This window comes from Pseudorasbora parva, chromosome 13 (genome assembly GCF_024679245.1).
Source record: "Pseudorasbora parva isolate DD20220531a chromosome 13, ASM2467924v1, whole genome shotgun sequence".
Lineage (NCBI taxonomy): Eukaryota > Metazoa > Chordata > Actinopteri > Cypriniformes > Gobionidae > Pseudorasbora > Pseudorasbora parva.
This window is the reverse complement of record NC_090184.1, coordinates 23,248,111-23,267,011: the sequence shown is the minus strand read 5'-3', so window position 1 is coordinate 23,267,011 and position 18,901 is coordinate 23,248,111. Positions and strand designations below refer to the sequence as shown.

Genomic DNA, 18,901 nt, shown 5'->3' with positions numbered 1-18,901 from the left:
GTGCATTGTTCGTCACTCACTCACTCACTCACAACACACACACACTGAAATACCTCAGATAATTCAACCTTAAAGGGTTAGTTCACCCAAAAAATGAAATTGATGTCATTAATGACTCACTTTAATTTCGTTCCACACCCGTAAAGAAGTCCATCTGTGACATCAGTTAGTTAGTTAGAATCTCTTGAAGCATCGAAAATACATTTTGGTCCAAAAAAATCTAAAACTACGACTTTATTCAGCATTGTCTTCTCTTACGCGTTTGTGTTCAATCCTCAAATAAAGATTCAAACGGTTATGAATCAGTGAATCAATCAATGATTTGGATCGCCAGTGTCACATGAAAAGCAGTTTGTTTGGCATGCGATACGAATCAAAATCAATATGCTGATTCATAACCGTGTGAATCTTTATTTGAGGTTTGAACACAAACCTGGAAGAGAAGACAATGCTGAACAAAGTCGTAGTTTTTGTTATTTTTGGACAAAAATGTATTTTCGATGCTTCAAGAGATTCTAATGATCTAACTGATCTCACATATGGACTACTTAGATGATGTTTATATTCCCTTTCTGGACATGGACAGTATAGTGTGCATACACTTGAATACGCTCTCAGACTAAATATAAAATATCTTAAACTGTGTTCCGAAGATGAACGGAGGTCTCACGGGTGTCACGGGAGTCATTAATGACATAAATTTCATTTTTGCGTGAACTAACCCTTTAAGCCACGTTTCCAATGCAGGAACTTTCCCCAGAGACTAAGAACTTTGGGGTGGTACTCTGTGTTTTTAGTTTTTTTAGTTTCATATTCAACAATAAAACAGCAGCTTGAATAAAACTCAATGAAACTTTATAAAACCAGCAGAAATTATAAATCCCATATTGCATTGCATATGACTATTATGAAGGCTTAGTCACCACTAGTTATTCAAACACTTAACACAATGCATTTCAAATCAATCATTTTCAATGGAACCTTGTTACCATTAGTTATGACAGAAATCGTTGTAATAAGTCCTCAGTGTAATGTTACATTAGACAGTGATGCTTCTTAATGGGCTTTAATTAGTTTATATTTTGCTGGCCTGCTTTTACATAAATGTGATAATGGTTTAAAGTGGGCAATGAAGACATCTCTGAAAAGAACATCACACTCATCTCTCAGTTAAAGTAGCAGCCTTGATAGAAAAGTCTAGAAATGGTGAAGAATCAGATGTACTTACTGGGGTGCCACTCTTCTCCAGTAGCGATCAATACCGTTCTTGAAATAAAGGACAGCTAGCCATCTCACATTGACGTCCAGCATGTGATTATTGAAGATGTTCTGAGCAAGACCAAAGAGAAAGGGTGAGAAATTAACCTATAAACCCAAAAACAAATCAAACAAACTTTGGGGTGAAGTAAAAAGTTGGAATTGCTGTGATTTGTTCTGTAAAAGACAAAAGGTTAATGTATTGATTGCAGCTAGCATCTTACAACAAGCATACATATAGCTGTATCTAGGGCCCTATAAAATCCGTTTTATTTTTTTCCAAATTCCGTTTTTTCCGTTTTAATTTTTGCAGATTCCTTTTTTTCAGTTAAAAATGTTTGACAATTCAGTTTTTTTTTACCCTTTACTGTTATTTTGGTGAAAAAAAAGAGTGTGCTTTTAATGTTAAACTGCGCGTGCAGTGTGAAACCGCCGTTAGCGTCGAGTTTCTTAACTTTTTCGCTGCCGAAAGCAGAGCCGTGGAGACCAACTTCGCCGTACTTTCATTGTTTTGAAGGGCGAGCTGAATGACGGGAGGGGTTGTGTCGCGAAGATTTGCTTCCCCCGGTCTGCACTTTCCTCAGACATACGTTCTTAACCCACACGACACAGAATTTCATTACAAATATGTAAAATTCCGGGGAAATCTGCGTTAACACCAGATTCCGCGTTTATATGCAGATTCCGCGTTAATATGCCAATTCCGCGATTCCTTCCGCGATTCCGTGAACGCGGAAAATATAGGGCCCTATGTATGTATATGTATGTATACATGTATGTGTGTGTGTGTGTATATATATTGGACCCACTTTATATTAGGTGGCCTTAAGTACTATGTACTAACATTTTAATTAATCATTTGAAACAATGCACTTATTGTGTACATACATGTTTTTACATTGTACTTACATTTAAAAAAATACCTGAATCTGAATGTAATTACATCTGTAATTATTTACATTTGGCACTTGACCCTACCCTTAAACTGACCCACACCACCACACCTGTCCCTAACTCTACCCGTATCCCACCTCAATATCAGCAAAGGTGTTTTGCAATACAATTTGAACAAAGTAAGTACATTGTACTTATTTTTTGATGTAAATACATAGTACTTAAGGTACTTAACATAAGTACTTAGTACTTAACATACATACACACATATATATACATATATATATATATATATATATATATATATATATATATATACATATATATATATATATATATATATATATATATATATATATATATATATATATACACATAGACATATACATGTACGTTTTTCAAAGTCTCTTATGCTCAACAACGCTGCATTTATTTGATCAAAATAAAGTAAAAACAGTTATATTGTGAACAATTTTGCAATTGCTATTTAAATGTATTTTAAAATTAAATATATTCCTGATGGCAAAGCTGAATTTTCAGCCTCATTACTCCCGTCTTCGGTGTCTCATGATCATTCTAATATACATATTTGCTACTCAAGAAACATTTTTTATTATTAATTTTGAAAACAGTTATTTTTTTCTGCATTCTTGAAAAAAAGAGCAGTATTAATTTGAGGGAAAAAATCATCTTTCATAATTTTAGAACATCCATATCCAAACAAAAACGTTAGGACAGGTAGCAATAAGAGGCCGGAAAAGTTAAATGTACATACAAGGAACAGCTGGAGGACCAAGTTACAACTTATTAGGTCAATTAGCAACATGATTGGGTATAAAAAGAGCCTCTCAGAGTGGAAGTGAATCTCAGAAGTCAAGATGAGCAGAGGATCACCTATTCCCCCAATGCTGTGGCGAAAAATAGTGTAGACTTTTACAAAACAAAAAGAAGAAGCCACACAGTGGTAAACATGGCCTTGTCCCAACTTTTTTGAGATGTGTTGATGTCATAAAATTTAAAATCAACTTATTGTTCCCTTAAAATTATAAATTTTCTCAGTTTAAACATTTGATGTCATCTATATTGCATTCCGAAAAAAATATTTCATTGCATTCTGTTGTGAATTTTTTATTCACAATTTGTACAGTGTCCCAACTTTTTTTGGAATCGGGTTTGTAAATGAAGTATTAATTAGTATTAAGTATTAAACATAAAAAAGTAAACAAGTAAACATAAAAATACATTGATACGAATATGTTGGCAGTGCCAGCACAAATATCTAATTATCAACAGATTATCGTGGGACATAGGATTATCAATATATCACCATATGTTTCACCACAACACTGGACTCCTAATAAATTAGAAGTGTTCATTTTTTTTTATTTATCATAAAAAAATTGAGTCATAATTGTTTGCTCTTCCATTTGGTGATACTAGTGACGCATAAACTTCACATTTTAACTTTAAAAATGCATGACAATGTGAAAAAAACAGAGGATTTATGCATTTCCTGAGGTGAGGTGGGGCAAGTTAGGTTAGCGACGCTAAAGGTCCAACACTGAATAATAAAGCTATTCCACGGTGGACTGAGTTTTGGGGTTTAATCCAGCATGCCATGTCCGGAATAAGAGCGCGAGAAGCGAGGGGCAGACCACGGAGAGCTAATTCTCATTGATAAATATGTAGTAGCAGCTGCATTCAAGAGGGAGCAGCTCCGGCAGGCTCTGACGCAGGGCCACCATACCTCAAATGCCCCCACGCTCGGCTGCTCAAAGACCAGGGGCTCATTCCACTCTGCCAGATTACAGTCCATACTGAGAGACGATGAGCACAGGGCAATAAATTACAAAGGATAACCGCAGAAGAAGAAAAAACAAGCACCGCATTACATGACACCGTGATGCAAAAGGATGCTTATTGCTTTCAAAATGTGACAGGTGAACATCATATCAATAGACAGCTGACAAATAAACATGACTCTGAAAAATCGACTCTCCGCCTCCATGTAATTCACCTCAAGGTCACTGAAAGCCCCATTTGGGTAGACAAATAAGCTAAACGCGAGTCCATACAAATCAGGCTGATTTCTTTCGGTGACAGACCGAGTGACAGCAGGTTGGCTCAAATACAAACAGATAAGAGAGGCTGATGGGACGTGACAGACATTCTTATAGCGCTGCAGCCGAAAATTGGCGCCTGCAGAAATCATTGAAGGAAAAACTGAGGAAAACATTGTACGTAGGATTGTGTTCCGTTCCTTTGCAATCCTATTTCATGCTAAACCTCAATAACGAAGGAGTCTGTGCCAAGTTTGACGGCTTAAAGGATTTGAGGGGACATCTACACCGCCATAGCCAGTGCTGTCTGACAACAGTGGTAATGCTGAGCCCCCCTCAGGGGACGAGAGGGGATGTACTGGCCAGGCCTGAGGGCCCACAGACACCTCATTCTCTGAAAGAGTGAGAGATGATTGTCATACACAACACAAGCGCAGAAACTGGCATTTCTGCAAATCCTGAAGATTTTATTTTTTTTGTCCCGAATAGGGACGTCAAAATCTGATGTTGCCCTAAGGCTATGTATTATTCATTTTAAGTCTAAAAAACTGTGCCTACTATTTTGTAATCTGTATTCTGAGTTTGCACCAAGATTCATAACTGCATGCTCAATTTAGAAATTGCAGGCCACTGAGAATGATCCTAATGATCAATGCGGGATGAATTATTACAATTTTAGAGTTGGCATTTCAAACCCTCTAGCCCCACCAATAGGCCAAGGATGAACTGATGTTTACTCTAATAAATTTTGAATCGTAATCCTAGAAACAAAATTTCTCTTTTGTTCTGGTTGACCTATTTTCACAAGACTTGTCTTCATACATTCCTTTGGTCATCGCACAAAGCAAGTGCTAGGAAAAATAACAATAACGTTGTGCAAGATCCTATTCCCTTTGGATTGTTTTTATGGGTACCGTTTTATTTACGCTTGATTTAGTGCTCAATGACAGAAAATCACTTAACACCAAATGTATTGCTAAAAATCACAATAATATGTCAATGTCTTTTACATTATCTATAATATTAGTGAAAATTACTGTTCAAATTAAACATTTATTTCTTTGTTTTCAATAAGCAAACTAGTAGCTTGGTAGATAGCACAATAGCATGCTAGATTTATGATCAGGCATTGAGGAAGGGGGACAGGAATCTGCAGGACAGGATATCACAGTATCTGTAGTGAAGAGTAGCCCTTTAATTCAATAATGAGAGTCTATATGTCCCTATTTTAAATTTGGCAGAAAATTTTATTTAATTTATTTACCTCCTAAACATATAACAATATATATATATAACAATTAGAACATTCACATTCTTTTTGTTCAATCAAAAGATCATAATTCCAGTGAAACAGACTTCTCTCTGATGACATATTCAAGACTCCGCCAATCATTTAGTGCACTTAAACCTGCTCCCGCAAGCTCACGGTCTCTATTTTTAGGCACAACATCCACTGAACCACATCTCAAATTCCAATCAACAAACGACACATACAACTAAGTAGTGTTGACAAAAATATTGACATTTCCATATGTATTACTGTTGATACTGAAATACCTAAAACGTGTACCATTCACCTTTTCTGCAGTACTGATACACCAATGCCAAACTGCTCGCTCTCAATCTTTCTTCTCTCCGACAGCGAATTGACACACGCATCCTGTCACTCACTCGTCTCATTAGCTGCGGTTGAATAGTGCTTGCATTGCGCATAATTGCACTCCTTCCCGCAGGTCCCGTGATCAAACCAAAAGCGTGCTCATAAAGCCACCTTTCAAACAACTTGAGTACCAAATTGACTTCTTTTTTGTGGCTTATTGCGCTTAAATGGTAGCCTAGAAATCTAGACGCACCCTAGCGGCAGCAAATCTAATCTGCCGCGAGTGTCGTCTAGCAACTCTCAATACACTTCTGAGCTGCAAATGCCAAACTCTAGCGCTATCCTATTGTGTGCAGAGGGAGTTTGAAAGACAACCGTTTATCCCGCCCCTCGGATTGAGCCCTTGTCAATGGTGAGTTTCCAGACCAAACATCTTGATGTGGGTCTGGCTTGTCAGGCTACTTAAATGGTCAAATACATACAAAATTGTCAAAATGTCCATCTTGCTGCGAATTCAGGTAAATTCAGTCAGTTTTGGAATGCAAATAGTTATAGTTTTATAGTAATAAATAATAAATAGCACGTTATGTAACAGTATATTGGATCTGTGCTTATAAGCTCTTAAAGTGACAGCAGTCTAATATTCCTGCGTGAAAATCACATGCTGCTCTTAACAGAATAACTTTTGTATTTTTAATTGTAAGCATTAACTTTTTATATTTTTCTATTTGATTATTTCATTCCTGTAGTATTTCTCACATGAATCAGACCCATCTGAAAAAAACTTAAAACCATGTTTATTTATTTTGTCTCTTTATTGTATTTATTCATGCTATTGTTTGCAATTTGTTCTTATTTGATTACAGACTATTTACTTTTCTCTTTTTTTGGAAATGTAGTTCAACGATTCAAATAAAGCCTCCCAGTGCCGTGTTTAAGGTATTACAACTAAATTACCAAAAAATTATGAGATCATAACAAATTATCTGTATGGTTGTATGTATGGCAGTTTTCCTTGTGGTATCGAATATCGGTATTTTCAAGGTATAGTATAGAAATTGGAAATTCCCATATCGTGACAACACTACAACCAAATCCTATCCTATTTTTTTAATAACCTTTACACTCAGATGTACGCCATAATACACAAATAATCCCAACTTCCGTTTAATCACAACATTATTTGTAAATACATTAGGGGTGTGCGATATATATCATCTGCGATCATAATTGTTGTTTTAACGATGTGTGATCTGGCATTATCAAGTATAGGGGAGTATGTAGGGACTTGACTATTTTTTGATTGGTTCATTGGATATTTGTGGTGAGATAAGAGATTATGAGATTATGAGGTCACATGAATGAAAAAGATCTGAAGATAAACCATTTATAATAAATACTAAAATATTCCATAAAAATAAGAATTGGTAATAGCTGTGTTGTTTCAATACAAAGTTGGGAATTGAACAAAACTGGAAAATTGCATAAAACATTTGCGAATAAAGCAGCGTTTCCTTCCCATGAAAAAAACTCCCCTTTCAGAAAAAACAGGCACAAAATATCTACAATAAAAATGGAAGTTGTTGCAATCAAGTAAGCCACTGTGTATTTTTTCCCCTACATCATGAATGACTTGCGTCTCAAAGCAGACAGACGAGGCAACGCACACACACACGCACTTGTTATCTTGCGTTCCGAGGCGGATGTCTGGTGTTTGGAAACGTAATTGTGTGTGCCGCTTTTGGGAGGTCATTATAACAAATTATTCTGATGACAGACTTTGGCTGGATCCCAAATGGCACATTTAAAGGGTTAGTTCACCCAAAATGTTTAATTCTGTCATTAATTTACTACCTTTTTGGACCGTGAGAGTGTTAATTAAATAGCTGTCAATGGAGGGGTCAGAGATCTCTTGGATTTCATCAAAAGATCCCTTAAATTGTGTTCTGAAAATAAACAAAGGACTTACGGGTTTGGAACGGCATGAGGATGAGTAATTAATGACAGAACTTTTCTTTTTGGATGAACAAACCTTTTAAATGAGAAACCAATCAAGAATGGTGATATTTGATTTACTGGTATAGACCCTGCTGAACCACCCTTCTGCTCCTCCAGCCAACGAATGCTCAAGCTCAAACCAAAAACAATACCATGCTGCGGAACTGTCTCCAATGTGAACACAACGGAAAGGTTTAAATGTCCTCCATTTTTGCCTTTGTTCAGCATCTGAAAGGTGGCTATGGAAATGTTCACCTCTAAAGATAAAAACAACTCGGGCTGTTTGTAATATAGGCCATGACAGTTAACAGAATTTAACCTCATAAGTTCAGAAGCATCTAACCTGTGTGCAGCTCAAAGACCATTATTAATTAATCTACAACCAGCATGTAGTATAAAAAATGTATTTCACATTTTAAATAAATTAGCCTATGTGCAGAGGATGAAAAAAAATCATTGCAAGAATTGCATATCATTATGAAAATTATTTGGATTCAGTACACAGAATCAATGCCCTCCTGGACCACTTAAACCAGCGTTGTTTGGTTCGTCATCACTGGCAGCCCTCCAAGTCCCTTAAGAACTGTTAATACTCCATTGCTTTAAAAAGCTTCATTTCTTATTTTGTAATAAAAGGCCTCATAAATAAAACAGTGGCATGGCATGAATTGCAAAATGAGTCATGACAGCTAATGGCCATCTGGTGAGGATGTCGGCCCATAGCTCAGGTGGATCACCCCTCAGTGCAAAAGCACTGTCCAGCCTCCAACAAAATCCCCTAAATGTCATGGCCTAGCAGCCAAGACTTACAAAAAAAAAAAAAATAAAAAAAAAAAAAATTGTTGAGTCATTTCTACATCACAATTTATTTCTGTGCCTTATATTGGATAACATATTAAAATTTAATTTATATATATTTAAGGTATTTTCTTTTCAAATTAAAATAAAAATAAGAGTAAATGTTTACTTTTAATAATAAAATAATTTATTAAGAAATAACATTCAAACAATTTATTCTTTACTGTAATCATTTCTTTTAATATACTAGAATGATATTATAAGATCAAATTCTGCACAAACCATTTTTTTGTGTAGTACGCTCTATTAGTATTTAATTTTCACTAAGTTTGGTCTCATAATGTTACTGTAGCCTACATTAAGCCACGTATTTATTACTAACACGGTTTGTTACTAACACTAAGTGTGGTTAGTTAATAACACTGTCTTCGTTAATTAAGCCACGTTAGGTTTTCACATTTTCATGTTGCGTTTTAGAAGTTATCAGTGGTGATATTTTCAACTGATTAACATTATGAAAACTGCTAAAACCTTTAGGAACTTTAAAAGATAAAACGGCAAAATATTATTCCCAATAATTATAAATTAGGTTCCTTTTTCCGATTAAATTGTCACATCGGCTGCAAAGACTGGCTGTGACACTTTCACTGAAGCATGATTTCGCTGTGGAGACCGCTAAACTCCAGCGCATGTGTTTGTTGTCAGCTCATCAGCCCTCCTTCCGCGTTTAGAGGGAGCGCGTGCGCAGGGTTTCCAGATTGCATAGATTAAGTAAAACACTGGGAAGAAAGTATATCCTTTTAATGAGAAAAGCTCTCTTTGGGGGATTTAAGCTCTTTGCATCTGGCAACCACAAGCATGACTGCTAGTGGAGGCTCTTTATCAACAAACCCCAAATAAAAACACATTTTAAGGATAAATAACGAGCGGGCCAATATCATGAAAATTATTTGAAATCAATCGACAGAAGCAGATCTTGTTATCACGATTAAAACATGATTAATCGTGCAGCGCTATGTCAATGTACTTTTAATTAACAACATCTGGTACACTAATACCAATACGAATTTTGGCAGGAAAACGACAAACATCAGTGAGTAGTATTAATTATAATTTGGATTTTGCAAAACCAACCTGTAAGGTTATTCAAAACAAACAAATGACAAGTCTGGCATCAGTACAAAAAAATCTGCATGCCATGTAACACTTGAATTAATTAAATAAATGATTCAAAGTAAATCATTATAAATCTGACTGGATAAGCCATTTGAAATCAGTGTCAAACTATATATAGATTTGTAGCAGCACATCCAACGGATTCTGAATTCATGTGCAACAAAGTACCTTTGCTTGAAATTAAAATGACCAAGTAATTAGATTTTGGATGATGTACCACAAGCCCCAGTTGAAATGAATCACAAAAATAAGATGGGAAAAAACTATTTACTCAATTATATAATTTGCGACCTACGCAACAAAATTATGTTTATCTTCTAAACTTTATTTCTTTGCTTTCGATTAATGTTATTCTCTAAAATGTGCAAACTACTAGATTAAAGGGATGGTTCAACCAAAAATGAAGAGAAATGTCAGAGGATTTTCAATATAAGAGAAAAAGGGGTTGATTTTGTTGCTCAGCCCCATTTGGGTCCGGGGTTACTCATGTGGCAAAAGTCAACTTGAGCATTATGCATTCAGCTGCCAGAAGCAAGCCCCCTTGAACTTTGCGACCTTTTGCCACATTTCAGGCTTCAAACATAAAGCTATAAAACTGTAATTTTTTTGTGAAGAATCAAAAACAAGTGGGACACAATCATGAAGTGGAAAGAAAATGTATTAGACATTTCAAACTTTTTTAACAAATAAAAAACTGAAAAATTGGGCGTGCAAAATTATTCGGCCCCTTTAAGTTTATACTTTGTAGCGCCACCTTTTGCTGCGACCTTTTACAGCTGTAAGTCGCTTGGGGTATGTCTCTATCAGTTTTGCACATTGAGAGACTGAAATTTTTGCCCATTCCTTCTTGCAGAACAGCTCGAGCTCAGTAAAGTTGGATGGAGAGTGTTTATGAACAGCAGTTTTCAGTTCTTTCCACAGATTCTCGATTGGATTCAGGTCTGGACTTTGACCTGGCCATTCTAACACCTGGATATGTTTATTTTTGAACCATTCCATTGTAGATTTTGCTTTAAGTTTTGGATCATTGTCTTGTTGGAAGACAAATCTCTGTCCCAGTCTTAGGTCTTTTGCAGACTCCATCAGGTTTTCTTCCAGAATGGTCCTGTATTTGGCTCCATCCATCTTCCCATCAATTTTAACCATCTTCCCTGTCCCTGCTGAAGAAAAGCAGGCCCAAACCATGATGCTGCCACCATCATGTTTGACAGTGGGGATGGTGTGTTCAGGGGGATGAGCTGTGTTGTTTTTACGCCAAACATAACGTTTTGCATTGTTGCCAAAAAGTTCAATTTTGGTTTCATCTGACCAGAGCACCTTCTTCCACGTTTGGTGTGTCTCCCGGGTGGCTTGTGGCAAACTTTAAACGACACTTTTTATGGATATCTTTAAGAAATGGCTTTCTTCTTGCCACTCTTCCATAAAGGCCAGATTTGTGCAGTATACGACTGATTGTTGTCCTATGGACAGAGTCTCCCACCTCAGCTGTAGATCTCTGCAGTTCATCCAGAGTGATCATGGGCCTCTTGGCTGCATCTCTGATCAGTCTTCTCCTTGTATGAGCTGAAAGTTTAGAGGGATGGCCAGGTCTTGGTAGATTTGCAGTGGTCTGATACTCCTTCCATTTCAATATTATCGCTTGCACAGTGCTCCTTGGGATGTTTAAAGCTTGGGAAATCTTTTTGTATCCAAATCTGGCTTTAAACTTCTCCACAACAGTATCTCAGACCTGATTGGTGTGTTCACTGTTCTTCATGATGCTCTCTGCGTTTTAAACGGACCTCTGAGACTATCACAGTGCAGGTGCATTTATACGGAGACTTGATTACACACAGGTGGATTCTATTTATCATCATTAGTCATTTAGGTCAACATTGGATCATTCAGAGATCCTCACTGAACTTCTGGAGAGAGTTTGCTGCACTGAAAGTAAAGGGGCCGAATAATTTTGCAAGCCCAATTTTTCAGTTTTTGATTTGTTAAAAAAGTTTGAAATATCCAATAAATTTAATTCCACTTCATGATTGTGTCCAACTTGTTGTTGATTCTTCACAAAAAATTACAGTTTTATATCATTATGTTTGAAGCCTGAAATGTGGCAAAAGGTCGCAAAGTTCAAGGGGGCCGAATACTTTCGCAAGGCACTGTAAGTTCTCATTTACTAGATTTCACTATGACTGGTTTGTCCCTTTTTTATGTACAGTGACAGATGATGGCATGTCAAAATAAACACAGCGGTTTGATCTCATCCGGGGGGATAAGCGGGCAAGCGCTAATCCATTACGTCACATCGTTGATTCAAAGCGACCGCTTCGAGGATACTGACAAGGCAAGTGTGTCAGCACGTAGCCGGAACAAGTTCTAACATTATACTCTGACACACCATATTTCTTGGCTGCTGAATGAGAGTTGTTTGATGACTCCGCTGTGTTTCTCAATCCTGGGGGAAACACTTGTTTTACATGAATTTGGCACTCCCTGTAGTCATCGGTGTATTAACATATAAAAGTTAACATGTAACATGTTTAGACCCCAAATATAAGACAACCCCATTTTCTTAAGATGTATTTCCAAGAAAAAAAAGAAAAAAAACAGTGTCTTATTTTCAGAACAATAAAGGTATATGTCCTATTGTTAGTTGATTATTTGTTCGCTAGCGAGTACAATCTTATAAATCATCATTCAACAACAACAAAAAACATATTGAATGAATGAATCCTGTCAGGGAACTAGGTTTTGCTACGATAGTCTGTTACCCATCACTTGCACACCGTGACACTGCGTCCAACTGTCAGTTTGATTTTTTTGGTAACACTTTAGTATGGGGAACACATATTCACTATTAACTATGACTTTTGCCTCAATAAACTCCTAATTTACTGCTTATTCATAGTTAGTAAGGTAGTTTTTGTAGCATTTAAGTTTAGGTATTGGGTAGGATTAAAGACTCACCCCAATGTTGTTCCACGCCCGTAAAATCGCCGTTCATCTTCGGAACACAGTTTAAGATATTTTATATTTAGTCCAAGAGCATATGGAAGTATATGCACACTATACTATCCATGTCCAGAAAGGGGAAAAAACCCATCAAAGTAGTCCATCTGTGACATCAGTTAGTTAATAAGGATCTCTTGAAGCATCGAAAATACATTTTGGTCCAAAAATCACAAAAACTACGACTTTATTCAGCATTGTCTTCTCTTCCCTGTTTGTTTTCAATCCTCAAATTAAGATTCAAACCGTTGTGATTCAGCGGATTGGTTCATGATTTGGATCGCCAATGTCACATGATTTCAGCAGTTTGGCAGTTTGACACGCAATCCAAATCATGATCAATACGCTGCACTATTGATCAGTAAATAAAGATTTTTATTATACACAATAAATAAACAGTAAATCTTTACTTGATGATTGAAAACAAACAGGGAAGAGAAGACAATGCTGAACAAAATAGAGATTCGATTTAACTAACTGATGTCACATATGGACTACTTTGATGATGTTTTTATTCCCTTTCTGGACATGGACAGTTTAGTGACCATACACTTCCATACGCTTTTGGACTAAACATAAAATATCTTAATCTGTGTTCCGAAGATGAAAGGAGGTCTTACGGGTGTGGAACAACATTAGGGTGAGTCATTAATGACATACATTTCATTTTTGGGTGAACTAACCCTTTAAGGGATGTAGAATAAGGTTATGCAGAACAAGTCATTAATATGTGCTTAATACGTTCTAATAAACAGCCAATATCCTAGTAATGCTAGGATATTGCTAATAAGCAACTAGTTAATAGTTAATAAATGAACCTTAAAATAAAGTGTTACTGATTTTTTTTAATAGTAATAAAATAATTTAGTTCAGTTAGAGAACAGACAATACAAATAAAAACTGAACGTGTCTACTTAGTAAAACATGAATTGAACGAGTGTAGCAGCACAAACGCAGCAGTAGTCAGATTTTATTCATCACCAGAGCGAAGAGCTGACAGACAAGATGATCGCAGAAGATTTGGTTTCAAAGTGAAATGTAAACGTGCCTATTTAAGGGAATTTGTCAGTGTGTGTTGTTGTGTTTTTCATGAAGAATAATAGGCTAATGAACCCACAATTCAAGCAACCCGCCCCAGAATTGGCGCAAATTCAAAACCGACACTACAATGTGCACGGCCACACAGAACGCACATTTACTGTCATTCCCGGTGTGTTCGCACTGATATGCTTTCAATTCATGCATTTGGTCGCTAACTTTCATTCATTAAAACCACTCGCTTAGCTCTGCTCCGTTATTAATGCCCGAGCGGCTGTGTGCATGTTACTTTCGGTTAGATAGAATTGGTGATTTAAAAGCCTAGTCGGTGATACCGGTATTACCGGTGTTGTCACACGTCCATTAACCGGTGGGAAAATTTCCTCACCGTCACATCCCTACAGGGAACCATATAAAAATCTTGTTTTACTACTTTTACTTATTTAAAATGACATAATTCTGTGATGTTAAAAATAATGTGAACAAATTATGTTTAACTTAATTTATTCATGTTGGACTGATGTCCATAATTAAATCAGTAAATCCAACACACGTTTTTTTTTTCTTCTCCAGTATACATTCCGACAGTTATTTTGTTCTATCGTGGTCCTTAACCGAGCAGATTCTCACCAGCAGCACTGAGTAGAAGCCAGGCTGGGTCTCCCATTGGCGAAGCTGCTCCTCTGCAGGCTTGAGCACAGCTGTGTCCTGACTGGTGGCCTGGGTCAAAGCCTGCAGCACCACCGAGCTGGCGCTCTGGATGTCCATTAGGTAAAGCTGCAGACACAAACAGAGCAATATGGCTCATTTATCATCTTATTAGACTGGATTCCTGAAAAATCAAAGTGAACAATGCTACCCACCAGAGACCTTTGCTTTTATGAAATACGTCAAATAAATTGCAGACTAAATAAATCAAGTTTACCATCTACCACACTTTAACTACAGCCTGTAAAATAAAGCTACATTTAGCAGGCTATGATACAAATACATACACCACCAGTCAAAGTTTTTTAATTTTTTTGGCTGAACGTTGTCTCTTAATCTCACCATGGCTGCATTTATTTGATCAAAAATACAGTAAAAACAGTAATACTAAGAATGAAATATTACAATTGAAATTAATTGGTTTCTATGAAAGCTTGTTTCTTTCCACCAAAGAATAAAGCATTTTACAAGATAACTGCAACTTTTAAATCTCAAAATTGTGTTTACATTAAGCAATTTTTACACTCTTTTTCTCAGAATTGTGAGATACAATGTCAGAATTGCAAGATATCTAGTCATTTTGACTTTTTTCCCCTCAAAATTGTGACTCTCACAATTAAGCTATTTTAAGATAAAAAGTCATAAATACCTTTATTTTTTATTCTGCAGTAGAAACAAGCTTTCCATAAGTTTCTGCTGTAAATTTTAAAATGTGAAAATTTTAAAATCTATTTTAAAATGTGATCCATCCATACATCCGAAATCATGATACATTGCCATTCAAAAGTTTGGGGTTATTAAGATTTTTTTAAAATAATTAATTAAAAAAATAATAATAATAATAATAATAATAATACTTTTTTTAGCAAAGGCACATTCAGTTGATAAAAAAGTGAATACATTTAATAAATGCTAATTTTTTATTATTATTATTATAAAAAAAGTTGTTGGTACTTAATATTTTTTGCAGGATTCTTCATTGAATAGAAAGTTTCAAAGAATCATAATCCTACTGACCCAATACTTTTGACCAGCATTGCTGTATATAATAAAATAACCAATTATTTATTACAATTGCTATGTATTAATTTCAATAAAATCTGTAAAGCTATAAATGTAGGTTGCATGAAAATATAAATTCATACGTTTTGTTTTTTGTTTTTTGGAAAATGATTAAAAACTGATTTTGTTTAATGCTTTACTACTATCACAATTAATTATTGCATTTTCATACAAAAACCTAAGCCAACTAGATAACATTACATTTGTGACTTACTTAAATAAGCAGAGTTTACAACCACAATGTTCATTGTCGCACAGAAACAAATGTTTATGCTTGAGACATATCAGTAAGTGAAAGCAATGGCACACTGGCCTGATCCCTGATGGATAAGTGACAAATGTCAGCTGTTCCTAAAATCTTGACCTTGAGCCATTCTTATAGCTATAGTGAAGTCTGTATAATGAACTCAGGCTTGTTTTTTTATTATTCTAGAAAAAAAATAACATTGAATTGAAAAACCTTTGCTGTGCAACTCTGCCCCCTATTGGTGCAAACAAAAAAAATACATATTTTTGTTCAGAGACCTGTCCTAAACAATGCCAAAGCACAGCAGATTGCTTTAAAGCTTTCCCATCTCATGGACAAACAGAAAGCAGCCGTTCAAATGACATCCATGCTGTGACAGAAGTTAATCAAGTTTTGTTTTTATTTTGAATTACTAGTAAAAATAGCACAGACGCTGTGCATTTTATGACTGCAGACTGACTACATACAGTGAGGAAAATAAGTATTTGAACACCCTGCTATTTTGCAAGTTCTCCCACTTGGAAATTGTGGAGGGGTCTGAAATTGTCATCGTAGGTGCATGTCAACTGTGAGAGACATAATCTAAAAAAAAACAATCTAGAAATCACAATATATTATTTTGTAACTATTTATTTGTATGATACAGCTGCAAATAAGTATTTGAACACCTGTCTACTAGCCAGTCTCCAGACCTAAACCCAATAGAGAATCTTTGGAGGGAGCTCAAACTCTGTGTTTCTCCGCGACAGGCCAGAAACCTGACTGATCTAGAGAAGATCTGTGTGAAGGAGTGGGTCAAAATTCCTCCTGCAGTGTGTGCAAACCTGGTGAAAAACTCCAGGAAACGTTTGACCTCTGTAATTGCAAACAGAGGCTACTGTACCAAATATTAACATTGATTTTCTCAGGTGTTCAAATACTTATTTGCAGCTGTATAATACAAATAAATAGTTTTTAAAAATCATACATTGTGATTTCTGGATTATTTTTTTTTAGATTATATCTCACAGTTGACATGCACCTACGATGACAATTTCAGACCCCTCCATGATTTCCAAGTGGGAGAACATGCAAAATAACAGGGTGTTCAAATACTTAGTTTCCTCACTGTAGTTCCATCTTAAAGTAAAATCTCATAGTTATTAGAGCGATAAATGCAACTACACTGCAGGCTTGTTCAAAGGTGTTTCAAGCGGAAAGTGGCAGCTGCCATGTGTTCGTTCCGGGAAATCTTGTGTATAAGGACTCAACTATATTCTTTAATTACATCTGATTTCAAATAAAAGAAAGAAAACTGCCAATGTATTAACCTGTACACTTCCCTGTATAAATACAGTTGTTAGATCATGTAATAAGCATGCAGGTCAAGATTTGTAAAGAGCTCAGGAAATGCTAGTTTACTCCAACAATAAAAAAGTCACAAAATCTGGATACAGACATTTGAGCAGAATGTCATATGGATTTGAGGTATAGTGACATATTTAACTGGACTTTAAGACATGACATTTAAACTGTGTCAGAAGTAGCCTATACATGTCAAACATTATAAAGCCACAAGGGACCAATCTGATACCAAGTCAAGACTACATTGGCCAGCCATTGCTGGCGGACGCCACAACAATGCCAATTCTGGGGGACAAAATATTTCTCCATTGACGGCCATTAAAGGACATGCGTTCTGAATAAATAAAATGCTTTGCAAGGAATATATGAAACACAAATTTAATCATACAAAAACCATATGCATAATACATACAGCTTTGAAAAAAAAATATTCAAATTGCTCAAAAGTGACAGTAACATTTAGAATAAAACATTTATATTTTAAATAAATAGCATTCTTTTGACTTTCTATTAATAAAATATATCCAAAAAAACATGAGTTTCCACAAAAAAATATTAAGCAGCACATATGTTTTAACATTAATAATAAAATGAAAAATTATATGATTTATTAAGGAATAATCCCAGTCTAATGCCATCACAGGAATACACATTTTAAAATATAGAAGTTATTCTAAATTGAAAAAATATATTTCACAATATTATTTGTTTTGTTTTGTTCGTTCAATTATATGCAGCCTTGATAAGCATTAGACACTAAATATTTAACAAAATCATACCAATCCCAAATGTTTAAAAATGTAGTATAGATAAGATTCACAAATATTGCTGATTTTAAATTTACTTATTTAACACAATATACGCACAACATTCTAAATACATTACAAAAAAAATTCAAAAGACTATTAGTAAATTTTGGAACTGACAGAAAATAAACTACTACTGTTCAGTGACCAAATGGGCATGGTTATCATCCAATGCTGATTATCTCTAAAAGTATGGCTAATTTATTGATCTATTATTACTCTCAGTGCAAAGGTCTGACAATGGTCATACAAAGCACACCCACAAAAACTGAATGCAATCAGAGTCTAACAGTGATTTCATGTTTGTAAATTACTGATAGATTACAAGTGGACTGATTCAATGTAAACATGAAACAGACATGAACGTCTTTCCCAAAAGCAAATCATAGATATACACAGCTATCAACCTTGAACCACCAAGTGCAGGTCAATAACACAACAGATCTGGAATGATCCATGTCCACGTGCATGTATCTGTATTATGAATTCATAACTGTAGCAGCATAATTAACGTCTTAGAGCTTCTTCTAGGCCTGTTAATGTACTAAAACCCTTAAACTGTAAACATTACCCCTGATCTGTGAAATAAAGAACGGTTCGATAAAGTGTATATTACAGAAACAAAACAACAGCATATGATCAGGCTTTATGAAAACATGTCAATCATTCTTATAATCATGTTGGCAAATCTGTCAACTGTCATTTGCTAAAATAACGTCTAAATGATCAGTCTCTTAAAATACGATTTAATCCCAGTGATATGAAACATACAAACGCGAATGAAAGCAGAGAACCATCTAGTATGTAGCTCGGTGGCTAATATACTCTGTAAGTTAACTGTAACGCATGTCGGCCCACGGAGCTTTGTGAAAAATGTATCCTCATGAATTGCTTTATCTGGAGGAGTTATGAGACACCA

The 18,901-nt window shown here is 35.5% G+C and overlaps 1 protein-coding gene across 1 annotated transcript in view; it reads right to left on the bottom strand.

The window, feature by feature from the left end:
- ipo11 (importin 11) overlaps positions 1 to 18,901 on the bottom strand; it is a 236,424-nt gene that overhangs the window by 217,377 nt on the left and 146 nt on the right. The window contains exons 2-3 of the mRNA XM_067413532.1: positions 14,446 to 14,592; positions 1,229 to 1,329 (exon numbers count right to left, since the gene is read on the bottom strand). Of these exons, the coding sequence (XP_067269633.1) occupies positions 1,229 to 1,329; positions 14,446 to 14,583 (239 nt within the window). The 5' untranslated portion in view covers positions 14,584 to 14,592. The remainder of the gene's footprint in view (positions 1 to 1,228; positions 1,330 to 14,445; positions 14,593 to 18,901) is intronic.